The sequence below is a fragment of the Chiloscyllium punctatum genome, chromosome 39 (genome assembly GCF_047496795.1).
Source record: "Chiloscyllium punctatum isolate Juve2018m chromosome 39, sChiPun1.3, whole genome shotgun sequence".
NCBI classification, from domain to species: domain Eukaryota; kingdom Metazoa; phylum Chordata; class Chondrichthyes; order Orectolobiformes; family Hemiscylliidae; genus Chiloscyllium; species Chiloscyllium punctatum.
The window spans coordinates 44669947-44682214 of record NC_092777.1 but is presented as its reverse complement, the minus strand read 5'-3'; the positions used below and the strand labels follow the sequence as shown (position 1 = coordinate 44682214).

The window sequence follows — 12268 nt, the reverse complement described above, 5'->3', positions numbered from 1 at the left end:
TAAAACTTTGATGGATGTGGAAGGCTCCTTTAGGGCCTTGGATAGAGGTGAGGGAGGAGGTGTGGGCACAGGTTTTACAGTTCCTGCAGTGGCAGGGGAAAGTGCCAGAATGGGAGGGTGGGTCGTAGGGGGGTGTGGACCTGACCAGGTAGTCACGGAGGGAACGGTCTTTGCGGAAGGTGGAAAGGGGTGGGGAGGGAAATATATCCCTGGTGGTGGGGTCTTTTTGGAGGTGGCGGAAATGTCGGCAGATGATTTGGTCGATGCGAAGGTTTGTAGGGTGGAAGGTGAGCACCAGGGGCGTTCTGTCCTTGTTACTGTTGGAGGGGTGGGGTCTGAGGGCGGAGGTGCGGAATGTGGACAAGATGCGTTGGAGGGCATCTTTAACCACATGGGAAGGGAAATTGCGGTCTCTAAAGAAGGAGGCCATCTGGTGTGTTCTATGGTGGACCTGGTCCTCCTGGGAGCAGATACGGCGGAGGCAGAGAAATTGGGAATACGGGATAGCATTTTTGCAAGAGATAGGATGGGAAGAGGTGTAATCCAGGTAGCTATGGGAGTCGGTGGGTTTGTAAAAAATGTCAGTGTCAAGTCGGTCGTCACTAATGGAGATGGAGAGGTCCAGGAAGGGGAGCGAGGTGTCAGAGATAGTCCAGGTAAATTTAAGGTCAGGGTGGAATGTGTTGGTGAAGTTGATGAATTGCTCAACCTCCTCACGGGAGCACGAGGTGGCGCCAATGCAGTCATGAATGTAGCGGAGGAAGAGGTGGGGAGTGGTGCCGGTGTAATTACGGAAGATCAACTGTTCTACGTAGCCAACAAAGAGACAGGCATAGCTGGGGCCCATACGTGTGCCCATGACTACGCCTTTGGTCTGGAGGAAGTTGAGGGGTCATGTTGTGGCTGTACAGGACATTGGTTAGGGCACTTTTGGAATATTGCATGCAATTCTGGTTTCCCTCCTTTCTGAAGTATGTTGTGAATCTTGAAAGGGTTCAGAAAAGATGTACAAGGATGTTGCCAGGGTTGGAGGATTTGAGCTATAGGGAGAGGATAAATAGGCTGGGGCTGTTTTCCCGGGAGTGTTGGAGGTTGCGGGTGACCTTTATAGAGGCTTATAAAATCATGAGGGGCATGGATAGGATAAATAGACAGTGTTCCTGGGGTGGGGGAGCGTCCAGAACTAGAGGGCATAAGTTTAGGGTTAGAGGGGAAAGATATGAGAGACCTAAGGGGCAACGTTTTCACACAGAGGGTGGTGTGTGTGTGGAATGAGCTGCCAGAGGAAATGGTGGAGGCTGGTACAATTACAACATTTAAAGGGCACCTGGATGGGTATATGAATAGGAAGAGTATAGAGAGATATGGGCCAAGTGCTGACAAATGGGACTAGATTAGGTTAGGATATCTGGTTGGCATGGACAAGTTGGACCGAAGGGTTTGTTTCCGTGCTGTACATCTGACTCTGCGACTGTAATATTTAAGCATAGTTACATGCCATTGAGGAAAACTGGTGGTTGTTTTTTTTTGAAGGATGCCTCATTAACACTTTATCATGGGTTTAGTCAGTATTATTCCAAGTTGTCTCTAGAAAGCCTTGTAACTTAAACCCCTAAAATGTGGGTAGGCCCCCATGACAGAAATTTGAGAGTCCATTGTGCTGAAGATTTGCATGCGTTTGGCTGGTTACTTTCTCTGTGCTAATTGTGTGCCAACTTCTTGTGCCCTTGAGTTTTGCACAGCATATAATTATTCTGGGTGTGGCTCAATGAAGTATGTCCCAAAAAGAGCATTTGATCGGTTTTAAAAGAAGGCAAATGGAAGTTGTACTTGTTTGGATTTCCCAGTTTGAAATCACTTTAGCATGGTGATATGCATGTCTCACCAAACTATATGATGCATCAAGGACATTGCCATTATCTGATACAGACAAATGATGGACTTTGACCAGCAGTCGCAATAATTTGGAAACAGCTGAATCCTGGACTAGAGTTCTTCTTTTCTTCCTGCCCTAATAAATCTATTCTGAAATTAAATCTTTAGTCCATAAGGAAAAAATTATATTAATTCAATGCTGTAATGTAAGATCAATTCATACCATTCTTTTCACACTCATTGTTATTTTACAGCCTGGATCATGACTTTGATGACATCTTACTCACGCTACATTTACCTTGTACTGATTGTTAAATTGAAATATGTATTGTTCATCAATACACTGACAGTTTTTAGTCAGTGCTGAGGTTAAGGTGATGTATCACTGAAATTTTTCATATCCATATTCAGTGTAAAGGGAATGGTTGATTTATTTTAAAACTTAATTCTTAATACTAACATGAATGCCTTAATGCCTCCTATACACTTTTATATTCATGTGCTTTTTTTATTGCGCAGTTCATTCTGATACAATTATAAGGACACTTCAACAAATCAAAATTCCTTTCTCAACCAATTCCAGATATTTCTATTGATGCTGCTCATTATACTAATTAGCATGCAAATTTGAGTGACAAGCAATTTTTGTGGAACTGACAACTTCATTGGCCTCCCAAACAAAAGATTAGCTACCACACTAATCTTTTTAACACTTCATTCAAATGCAGTGTTTCCCCTAAAATGTTCTGGGAGAAAATAGGGACTTACTGCCTGTTCAATTTTTAAAAATCTAGGTTGTTGCATCAAACCATCGCCTTTGAAAGGCAATGTTTATTCCATTATGTGGAAACTGGGTGCAGCTATTGTGTTTAAGGAATTTAAATTATATTGGGTACACAGATTGGTTCTGTGTACAATAATAAATTGGAAATATCATGTTACAATTTATAAATGAATTGTTAAAAGAAAATCATGACTTTATGGTGTATTATTTGCTGTGAATTTTTTGTTTCTGGCCTGGAAAGCCAGATGTTTCTTTTGGCTGAACAACTGCTGTATTACTGCCAGAAATCAGTCAACTGTTCTTGTGACAGCTGGTTTCTAGCTTTGCTTCATCTTCTAACACAGAAGTGGCATCCATGCAGAAAACTATTGTAAATACACTGATACATGTACTAAATTGTTACTTTGGAGGCAAATCAGATGAGTGGACTGTTGAATGTACATGAAAAATAATGAAATATATAAACCATAAATCCAGCCCCACAATTAATTTTAAATTATGATTTTGTTCCAAGTGAATTTAAATTCTAGCAACAATACACTGTCATATTGAATAAAAGATTGCAAATGTATATCTTTTGCATAACTTGAAAAGGGAGTTCCAAGGCTACAAAGCAATGGATTGAAGGTGTTTCCATTCATCTGCCCTTGACTTTCTAGGTGGCAGGGTTCACTGTTTTGGTTGATGCTGCTGAAGCACCACTGGGGAGTACTGCTGTGCATCCCTTGCATGCTGTGCTGCCACTGTATGTCGGTCATGATGCTAGAGGGACTAAATATTGAAGATTGTGACTGGGTTGCCAATCCTGCGGGGAGTTTTGTCCTGAATCATATTAAACATCTAATGTTGGTGGTGCATTGGTCCAATCAAGTGAAGAGTATTCCTTGACACGCTTGTACACTTTAGGGGGTGGATAGACATTGGGGAGACAGGCGATGAGTTGTTGGCACTGAATTCCTAGCTTTGAGCTGCTCTTGCTGCTACAATACTTACATAACTGCACTAGTTCAGTTTCTGGTCAATGCTAATCCTGGAATATTGATTGGTGAAGATTCAGTGATGGTAATGTCGATGTTTGTTAGAGTTATGATTGGATTTATCTTGCTGGATATGGTCATTTGCTACCACTTAATGCTAATTGATGCATCGGATAGTGTACTGGGCAGAGTTTCAGGCAACTGTATAAATGTTAAGTTTGGAGCATTTTAGGACTGTTACCTGTATTCATGGTTGGTGCCACACATTTATTTCAATTGTAACGTGCTATATTGGTAAGAATTTAAATGCATAAAAGAAAGATGCATATGACTGTTAACCTCTATTCCAAGATTGTTTTTTGACTGTAACTAATGCCTAGAAGCAAGTTACATGTGTTGTGAATTATTTCGAGCTATTATTATTAAAATTGTTGTAAATTGTATTGTTATAACTTGCACAAAGCCGCGATGTCACATAAAAATAGCCGGTTGAAACAAGGATATATGAATAGTTAAGGTAGATGTTCAAATTTCTATGGATAGAAGAGGTAAGGAGAAAAGTGTTTGAATAAATATTATCTATATTTTATTACAAAAAATATCTTCATGCATAATCTTCCTTGCTACATTGTTATCCAAAATGGGAGCAAGGCATTTTAGCACACTTTTTTATCTTGACACCAGCAATCTTCCAGCATCGTTTAAGCCATTGTGTATATGTGAGTATCTACAAGCTGTTGACTATGAGGGAGGAAGGAGTCACAGCCAAAACTGGTCCGAGTGAATACACAGCTTCGTTCACTTGTTAAAGGCTCAAAGTAGAAGTCAGTGTTTTTTTTTTCATTCTTCCCCTCTGTTGTCATGAGCTTAAAATAGACTTTTTATTACTTCTCTTGATCACTGCCCTCTGTGAGATTATACCAGGATAGATTAAGGATAAAGTATAATACTTTTCTAGTTTACATTGTTATCACAATAAATAGGGCAATATACTCATAAGCTGACAGTGGAGCATATCAAACGCTATTGATGTGTTACAGCAATGAGCCAGAAAAACTAAGTGGCTAACTGGTTTTATAACAAGAACAATTTAACATCTTGAACAACCAAGTGTGAAGGGAGAGTGGAGTGTGAAATCTACTGTCAGGAGTAATTATGAATTTTTTCTAATGAGTTTATACTGAATTTTGACTTTCTGTATTTAAATTTTACCTTTTCATCATCATTCACGTGAGGTATTTAATTTGTTTATTTCATTCCTTACCTTAGTGATTTAGAAGTGTTAAAGCCCCTTATTATATTTTGGCATTGCAAAGAGTAAACCGCAGTTTCGTAATGCCACAGAGTAACACCGATATATTTAAATTGTAATGTGCTACTTTGGTAAGAATTTAAATGCATAAAAGCAATGTAATACTATAATGATATGAAGGAAAGTTAGTGCAATCATAATTCATTTAAGAGCTCATAATTATGCAGATCTAACTTGCACTCCACAATTTGGAGAGGTGAGGGAGAAATGCTGGAAAGGCTTTTTCAGCTGAGCACACAATCTGCAATGCACAAATCAGGAATGTGATGGAATACTTTGCACTTGCTTGAATGATTACAGTTCCCACTGTACTCAAAGTTCAATACCATTTAGGGCAAAGCAGCCTGCTTGATTGACACCCCATCCACGATTGACATCCCATCCACTATTGACGCACAGTGGCAGCAGTATATAATTTGTAAGATGCACTGTAGCAAGTCACCAAGGCTCCTTTGACATAACGTTACAAACCTTTGTCCTCTACAACCTTGAAGGACAGACGCATGGAAGTACCTTCCAAACAGCACACAATTATGTCTTGAAACAATACTCATTCTTGTGTTGTCACAAGGTAAAAATTCTGCAACTCCTTTCCTAACAACTCTCTATCTACCTCTAACGTTTCAAGAAGGAAGCTCACTGCTCACATTCACTCTAATATCTTTCCCCTTTAAGGACCTGCAAGGTCCATGTGCTGCAGCAGAGACCAGCCAGGGCAATTCGGGATGCAACAAATGCTGGTTTTTACAACTCTGTTCACATCCCAAGAGTAAATCAGCAAATATTCTACCTATTTGGCCTGATGCTTGTTCACACATTATTGTGGCAAATACCATAATTTGTTGAATCAAATGAACAAATCTCTGAATACCTTACTGATTTCTTAATTTGTTTTTGTGTTCATGAGCAAGCATGCTTTGGCAGAATCTGATCTGTCTTGTAGGTTTGTCTAGTTGGCAGGGATGTAAAAACAATGACTGCAGATGCTGGAAACCAGATTCTGGATTAGTGGTGCTGGAAGAGCACAGCAGTTCAGGCAGCATCCAAGGAGCTTCGAAATCGACGTTTCGGGCAAAACCCCTCATCAGGAATAAATATTCCTGATGAAGGGCTTTTGCCCGAAACATCAATTTCGAAGCTTGTTGGCAGGGATGGCTTGGAACCATTGGGTTGAATTTTACTAGAAATTGGCTGTGTCAATTCTGACGCATTTCACAGAGGTTTTTCTCACCATGAAGTCAGCATGCTTTTTCACGCTATGTTCCCAAATTGCCTCAATGTCTGTGCACTACACTTCTATGGTACCGCGCTTTTATTTTCCTACTTGCTTTGGTCGTAAAGACTAATGAGTGCTGGGGCCTACTGAGATTCCCAATGCTGCCACCATTTTGAAAATGCGCCAGGTCAAACCGGAACTGTCCACTATAGTTCCTATCAATCATTGTGGACATGTTGGGCAAAGGGAAATTGACACCTGACATTTGTCACCTTGTGCCCTGTGACGATATGATTCTGATCCTGACTGTCCCAAGCGGTTGACTGACTATGCCCACACCCTTAGATTGCTATCAGAGGCTGTCCTTGTGCTGGGATCCTCTGACTGAGAACTAGCCACTTTAGACTTTGCGTGTGCATCAGCTAAGTGTCCATGTCCCAGTACGTTTGCTGTGTACAGAGCTGGTGCATGATGCAGATGTGAGATTGATGTAGTCTGCTGCAGTACAGCAACATGTCCACCTGTTGTTTGATGGCTGCTGAAAACCATGATAAACTGCCTGGCTTTGTGTCTGTGACAAAAGGAAAGACAAGACAGTGTTGTGAGCCTTTAAGCTCTGACTGGTAGGAAGAACAGAGGCATGGACTACTTCCTAAATTGGGAGAAAAATTCAGAAATCTGAAGTGCAAAGGGATTTGGGAGCCCTTGTCAATGTTTCTCTCGAGGTAAACTAGCAGATTGAGTCAGTAGTTAGGAAGGCAATTAGAATGTTGTCATTCATATGGAGAGGACTAGAATGTAAAAGCACGGATGTACTTCTGAGGCTTTAGAAAGCTCTGGTCAAATCACATTTGGAGCATTGTGAGCAATTTTGGACCCAATATGTCAGGAAAGAAGTATTTGCTCTGGAGTGGGTCCAGAGAAGGTTCACATCCGAGGAATGAAAGGCTTAACCTGAGAAATATTTGAGGACTCTAGGACTATACTCGATGAAGTTTAGAAGGATGAGGGGGGGATCTGAGTGAAACTTTTACAATACTGAATGGCCTGATCAGAGTGTACTTCAGGAAGATGTTTTCATTGGCGGGTGAGACGAGGACCCGAGGGCGTAGCCTTAGAGAAAAGGGCCGACCTTTTAGAACAGAGGTAAGGAGAAACTTCTTTAGCCAGGGAGTGGTGAATCTGTAGAATTCATTGCCACTGAAGGCAGTGGAGGCCAGGTCATTTAGTATGTTTTAAGATAGAGATAGGTTCTTGATTGCCAAGGGGTTCAAAGGTTACAGGGAGAAAGCTGGAAAATGGGGTTGAAAAACCTATCTGAAAATGTGTTGCTGGAAAAGCGCAGCAGGTCAGGCAGCATCCAAGGAACAGGAGAATCGACGTTTCGGGCATCAGCCCTTCTTCAGCCCTTATTCCTGAAGAAGGGCTGATGCCCGAAACGTCGATTCTCCTGTTCCTTGGATGCTGCCTGACCTGCTGCGCTTTTCCAGCAACACATTTTCAGATAGGTTTTTCAACCCCATTTTCCAGCTATCTGAAAATGTGTTGCTGGAAAAGCGCAGCAGGTCAGGCAGCATCCAAGGAACAGGAGAATCGACGGTTCGGGCATCAGCCCTTCTTCAGGAATAAGGGCTGAAGAAGGGCTGTTGCCCGAAACGTCGATTCTCCTGTTCCTTGGATGCTGCCTGACCTGCTGCACTTTTCCTGCTGCACATTTTCAGCTCTGATCTCCAGCATCTGCAGTCCTCACTTTCTCCTTGAAAAACCTATCCACCATGATTGAATGGCTGAGCAGACTCGATAGGCTGAATGGCTTAATTTCTGCTCCTATATCTTGTAGTCCTATGGACTGAAGGTGTATCGTGCAAAAAGACAAGACAGATGCTGTGAGGATCTAAGGTGCAAAGTGAGTGAGTGCTTATAGAGAAAATGAGCTGGTCCAATCCATGTGTTGGATACTTCTCCCTGTGTACAAATGGACCTGACAGCAGCATTACAATGAGAGGTACGAGTGAACTCTAAAGTGCAGAACTAACGGACATGTGGCATGAAGGTCTGTTAAGACTAGTATGTGTTTGATTTCAATATTCTGCATGGAGAGTATGATTTCAGTCCCTGGAGCATATTGGTGAATGTTGTCCAAGGTAAGGGCCAGAGAAGCAAGTAGCGAGCTTGAATCACTGGGTCACCGCACTTTTACATGTAAGGAATTGTCATTTAATTTCTATCGCGTGGATATGGGAATGCGAAATCAATGGATACAAATAGGCTCCCCCTCCACTCACCAGTGAGAATTCTGTCTGTATTCAACACTTGGTTCAAAGATGATACTTTTCGTTCTCCGCATCAAAATTGCCTGACTGCCAATCTCCTGCAATGTTACCAATTTTCTTGTCCATATTATTCAGTACCTGGGAAGATTCTGATCACTTGATTTAAAATTAAAAATATAAATAAAATTACTGCAGATGCTAGAGATGTGAAAAAAAGAATGAATCGCTGGAGAAATTCAGCAGGTCTTACAACATCTGTGAACAGACAAATGCTTATCATTTTTATGTGACTCTTTGGACCTGTTAGTTCTGAAGTAGACTCTCATTGGGCTTGAAATGTTAACTCTTTCTCTCTCCACAGATTCTGCCAGACTGGCTGAATTTCTGTGGCATTCTGTGTTTACTATTGAATCATACCTGTATAGGCAATTTAAAAAATTGCAATTCCTGCTAGTTTGAATGCGGAAGGGTGACATAGAAAATTGACTATTTGAGCTGTGATTCTCCATTTAAGTATGGCTTCAGAGTCTGCTCTATTTACTTTGTCTTTTAAGTGCTGAATTTTTTGAATTTGCAGTTACTTTATTATAGTAGGCAACATTATTTAAATAGGGTCGTCTTGCTTTGGAATCAAATTATTTAATTTATCAAATTAATAAACAAATCAATGGTTTTGATCAAATAAGGATCATGTATCCTACTGTTAATGTGTGTTCCGTAATTTAGAAGATAGATGCTTTTATGACTGAAAATGGCTAATTAAACATTGGCTATTATTGGATTTAACTATAGCCATATCCCATTTTGCATAAAACATTCAAGGGTGTTGGATTGTAAGGGTAGGGAAGTTTTCAACTGTACAAATTGCTGGTGAGTCCCCTTATTTATGAAAACATTATTTCATTGGAGGCAGCTCAGAGGAGGTTCACAAGGATGATCTCAGGTGTGAAAGAATTGTCTTATGAGCAAAGCCTAAATGAGTTGGGACTCTACTCACTGGAGTTTAGAAGAATGAGGTGTTCTCATTGAAGCATAAGATTCCTAAGGGGTTTGACAGGGTAAATGCTGAGAGATGTTTCCCCTAATGGAAGAGTTTAAGACCAGAGGGCACAGTCCCAGGATAAGGGGACACCAATTTAAGACTGCGGTGAGGAGGAATCTGTTCTCAGAGGGCTTGAGTGTCTTTGGAACATCTGGCTGTAGAGAGCTTGAGGATAGTCTTTGTGTGTGTTCAAGGCTGAGATAAAATCTTGATCAGTAGGGTAATTGAGGATTACAGAAAAAGGGCAGGAAAGTGGACATAAATGTTGGATCAATCGTGATGCTATTGAATGATGGAGTAGGCTCAAGTCCGAACGGCCGCCTCCTGTTCTTATTTCTTTGTTTTTAAATGCTTAAAAAAGCTGGTGAATTTTACATATTTGTTGATATATTTGAATTTCTACAGATTATTCTCTGTATTGGTCTCGTTATTCTGGTGATCAGCACATTTACAACGCTGACTGCAACAAGTGACCAATCAGTGACACCTGAAAAGCCACTTCAGGATATTAACCATGAGAAGCTACAAAACGAAGGGGACCCCCAACAGAAAATATCAGGTAATTGAGAGAATGGAGAGAATTGGTGATTTTCAAGTGTTTAATCTTGTTTTACCTCAGCTGAGAAGAGTGACGCACAATGTTATGGATGAGCAGCAAATAAAGCTTAGTTGAAATGAAATAGAAATTATTTGGATAAGACGTTTAAACACACAGATTGTATAAATCTAAGATGTTTCAAAGGAAAATCAGTGACATTGGGATTCACTAATTACTAACAATTTAAAAGAACTAATTTACACTTCTCCAATTGAAGAGATGAAACACACGGGCCAGAAAGGCTTTTTCAGTTGGGTGCAGCAATGATAGTGTGTACTTTAGCCCTGAGTTAAGTATTTTTGAATAACTGATGATTATCCTTTAAACTTATCCATCATTTGACACCTCCCAACAATTGTTCTTGACTTAGTAGTACAGAGCTAGGTGCATTCATGGTTCTAACAAAGCTGATTATTGATATCCGATCCTTCCATAATAGAGAAGAAAAGCCAACAGATAGAATTGGTGAGGAGCAATGCAGATGAGTATCTGGTTAATATGTTTATATGTTGCACCAAAATTATAGATATAATGAACTCTTGAAAAATATTGATAATGTGTATACATGCACATTTTCCAGCAATTGGTGATAAAACACATTCTATTTAGCTTCCAGAAATTATCAGTGTGAACTTCTTGTAATTTTCTCTTCCTGAAATAGTGACAGATTTCCATTACTTTTAAAATAGCATGCACTGAAAAGTACTAGCCTAATCTAAAGAAAACAATTAGGAGCCTGCTACACTTTTAGATATTTTACAGAACCATTCTCTTACAAAACTATTATATTATCAATTCCTGTCATTGTCTGTTGGGACCTGGAATCTGTAGTTTTGCCAGCAATTTGCCCTTTGCAGACTGGTGTTGCATGCTTTGTAACAGGATTAAGAATAATTGTATGCTATAACATTTTAGGGTGGATTCACGAAACCCAAACTGTGATTAACTTTAGATTAATTTAGTTAATTCAGCTGGAGCAAATATTGAGGGCGTACACATAATTACAAGATAAATCCATAATGGCTCAGATACTATTTGATAAAATATTTCAGATATCAAAAGAAAATCTCTGACATTACAAGTTTAGTATCAATCCCTTTGGATTGGATTATACTTGATACAACTTGCATATAATATGAGAGACTTCAAGAAGTATCGATGTATTTCTTACAGACTGGGATTCTTCATAGAACATTGAACAGTTCTTTTTGGCTAGAAACTAGTCTGTCAGCTTTCAGAATCACACTTTCCTCTTGCCGTACCAGTCAGGATCAGCTTCCTCCCTCCTTGCCATAATCAGTCAGGATCAGTTTTCTCCCTCATTTTTGTTTTCTTAAACTGTATTCTCTGTGGTTAACAATGGTCCTCCTATGCTTAACTAACTCAACATCTAACCAGCTACCAGCCATGCACGTGGCATCGTACGTTATTTAATAGTCTGGAGAGTACCTTTGATAAGTAGATGCATTTAAATCAAGGCAAATCACCAACACCAGCAATGCATTTGTTCTTTCAGTTTTAAATGCACAGCTGTGCAAAATTCAACTAGCCCTAACTTCCTTTCACTATTTCAACAAAAACAATGAGAAAAATCGTGAGGGTCTCGACAATGGAGTATGTTGACTTGATGGCAGATTTCTGGAATGATCTGATGCTGCTTTGCAGGCGACTTCTTTAACCCTCAATTCTTATGAAGTCAAAGTTTTAGTCTGTCTTAATATATTTTTAAATGCAATTGACAAATACTTTTATGATGCCTGTGGGAAACCATAAACCAATCTACCCAGAATTACGAAATGACCCCTCCACACATGAAGATATTTCCAACAAGAAACGTGGGTAGATGATGGCCTAAAGTGTTAATCCAGAGACCCAGATCATGTTTTGGGGATCTGGGTTTGATTGGCAGATGGTGGAATTTGAATTCAACAATAATCTGGAAACCTGAGTCGAATGATGACCATGAAACAATTGTCAATTGTCATGAAAAACCTATCTTCTTCACTAGTGTCCTTTTTAGGGAAGGAAATCTGCCATCCTTGCTGGATTGCCCCATTCATGATTCTGGATCCTCAACAAAGTGCTTAACTCTTAGCTGCCCTCTGGGTAATTTAGGGATGGGCCATAAATGCTGGTCCAGCCAGTGACTCCCTCATCCCATGAATAAGTTTTTAAAAAATTACACCTTTTA

General features: G+C 40.0%; 1 protein-coding gene across 1 annotated transcript in view; it reads left to right on the top strand.

Moving 5' to 3' along the window:
- The window catches only part of slc38a10 (solute carrier family 38 member 10), a 129656-nt gene that overhangs the window by 50604 nt on the left and 66784 nt on the right, over positions 1 to 12268 (top strand). Inside the window, exon 11 of the mRNA XM_072558580.1 lies at positions 9885 to 10038. Within this exon, the coding sequence (XP_072414681.1) occupies positions 9885 to 10038 (154 nt within the window). The remainder of the gene's footprint in view (positions 1 to 9884; positions 10039 to 12268) is intronic.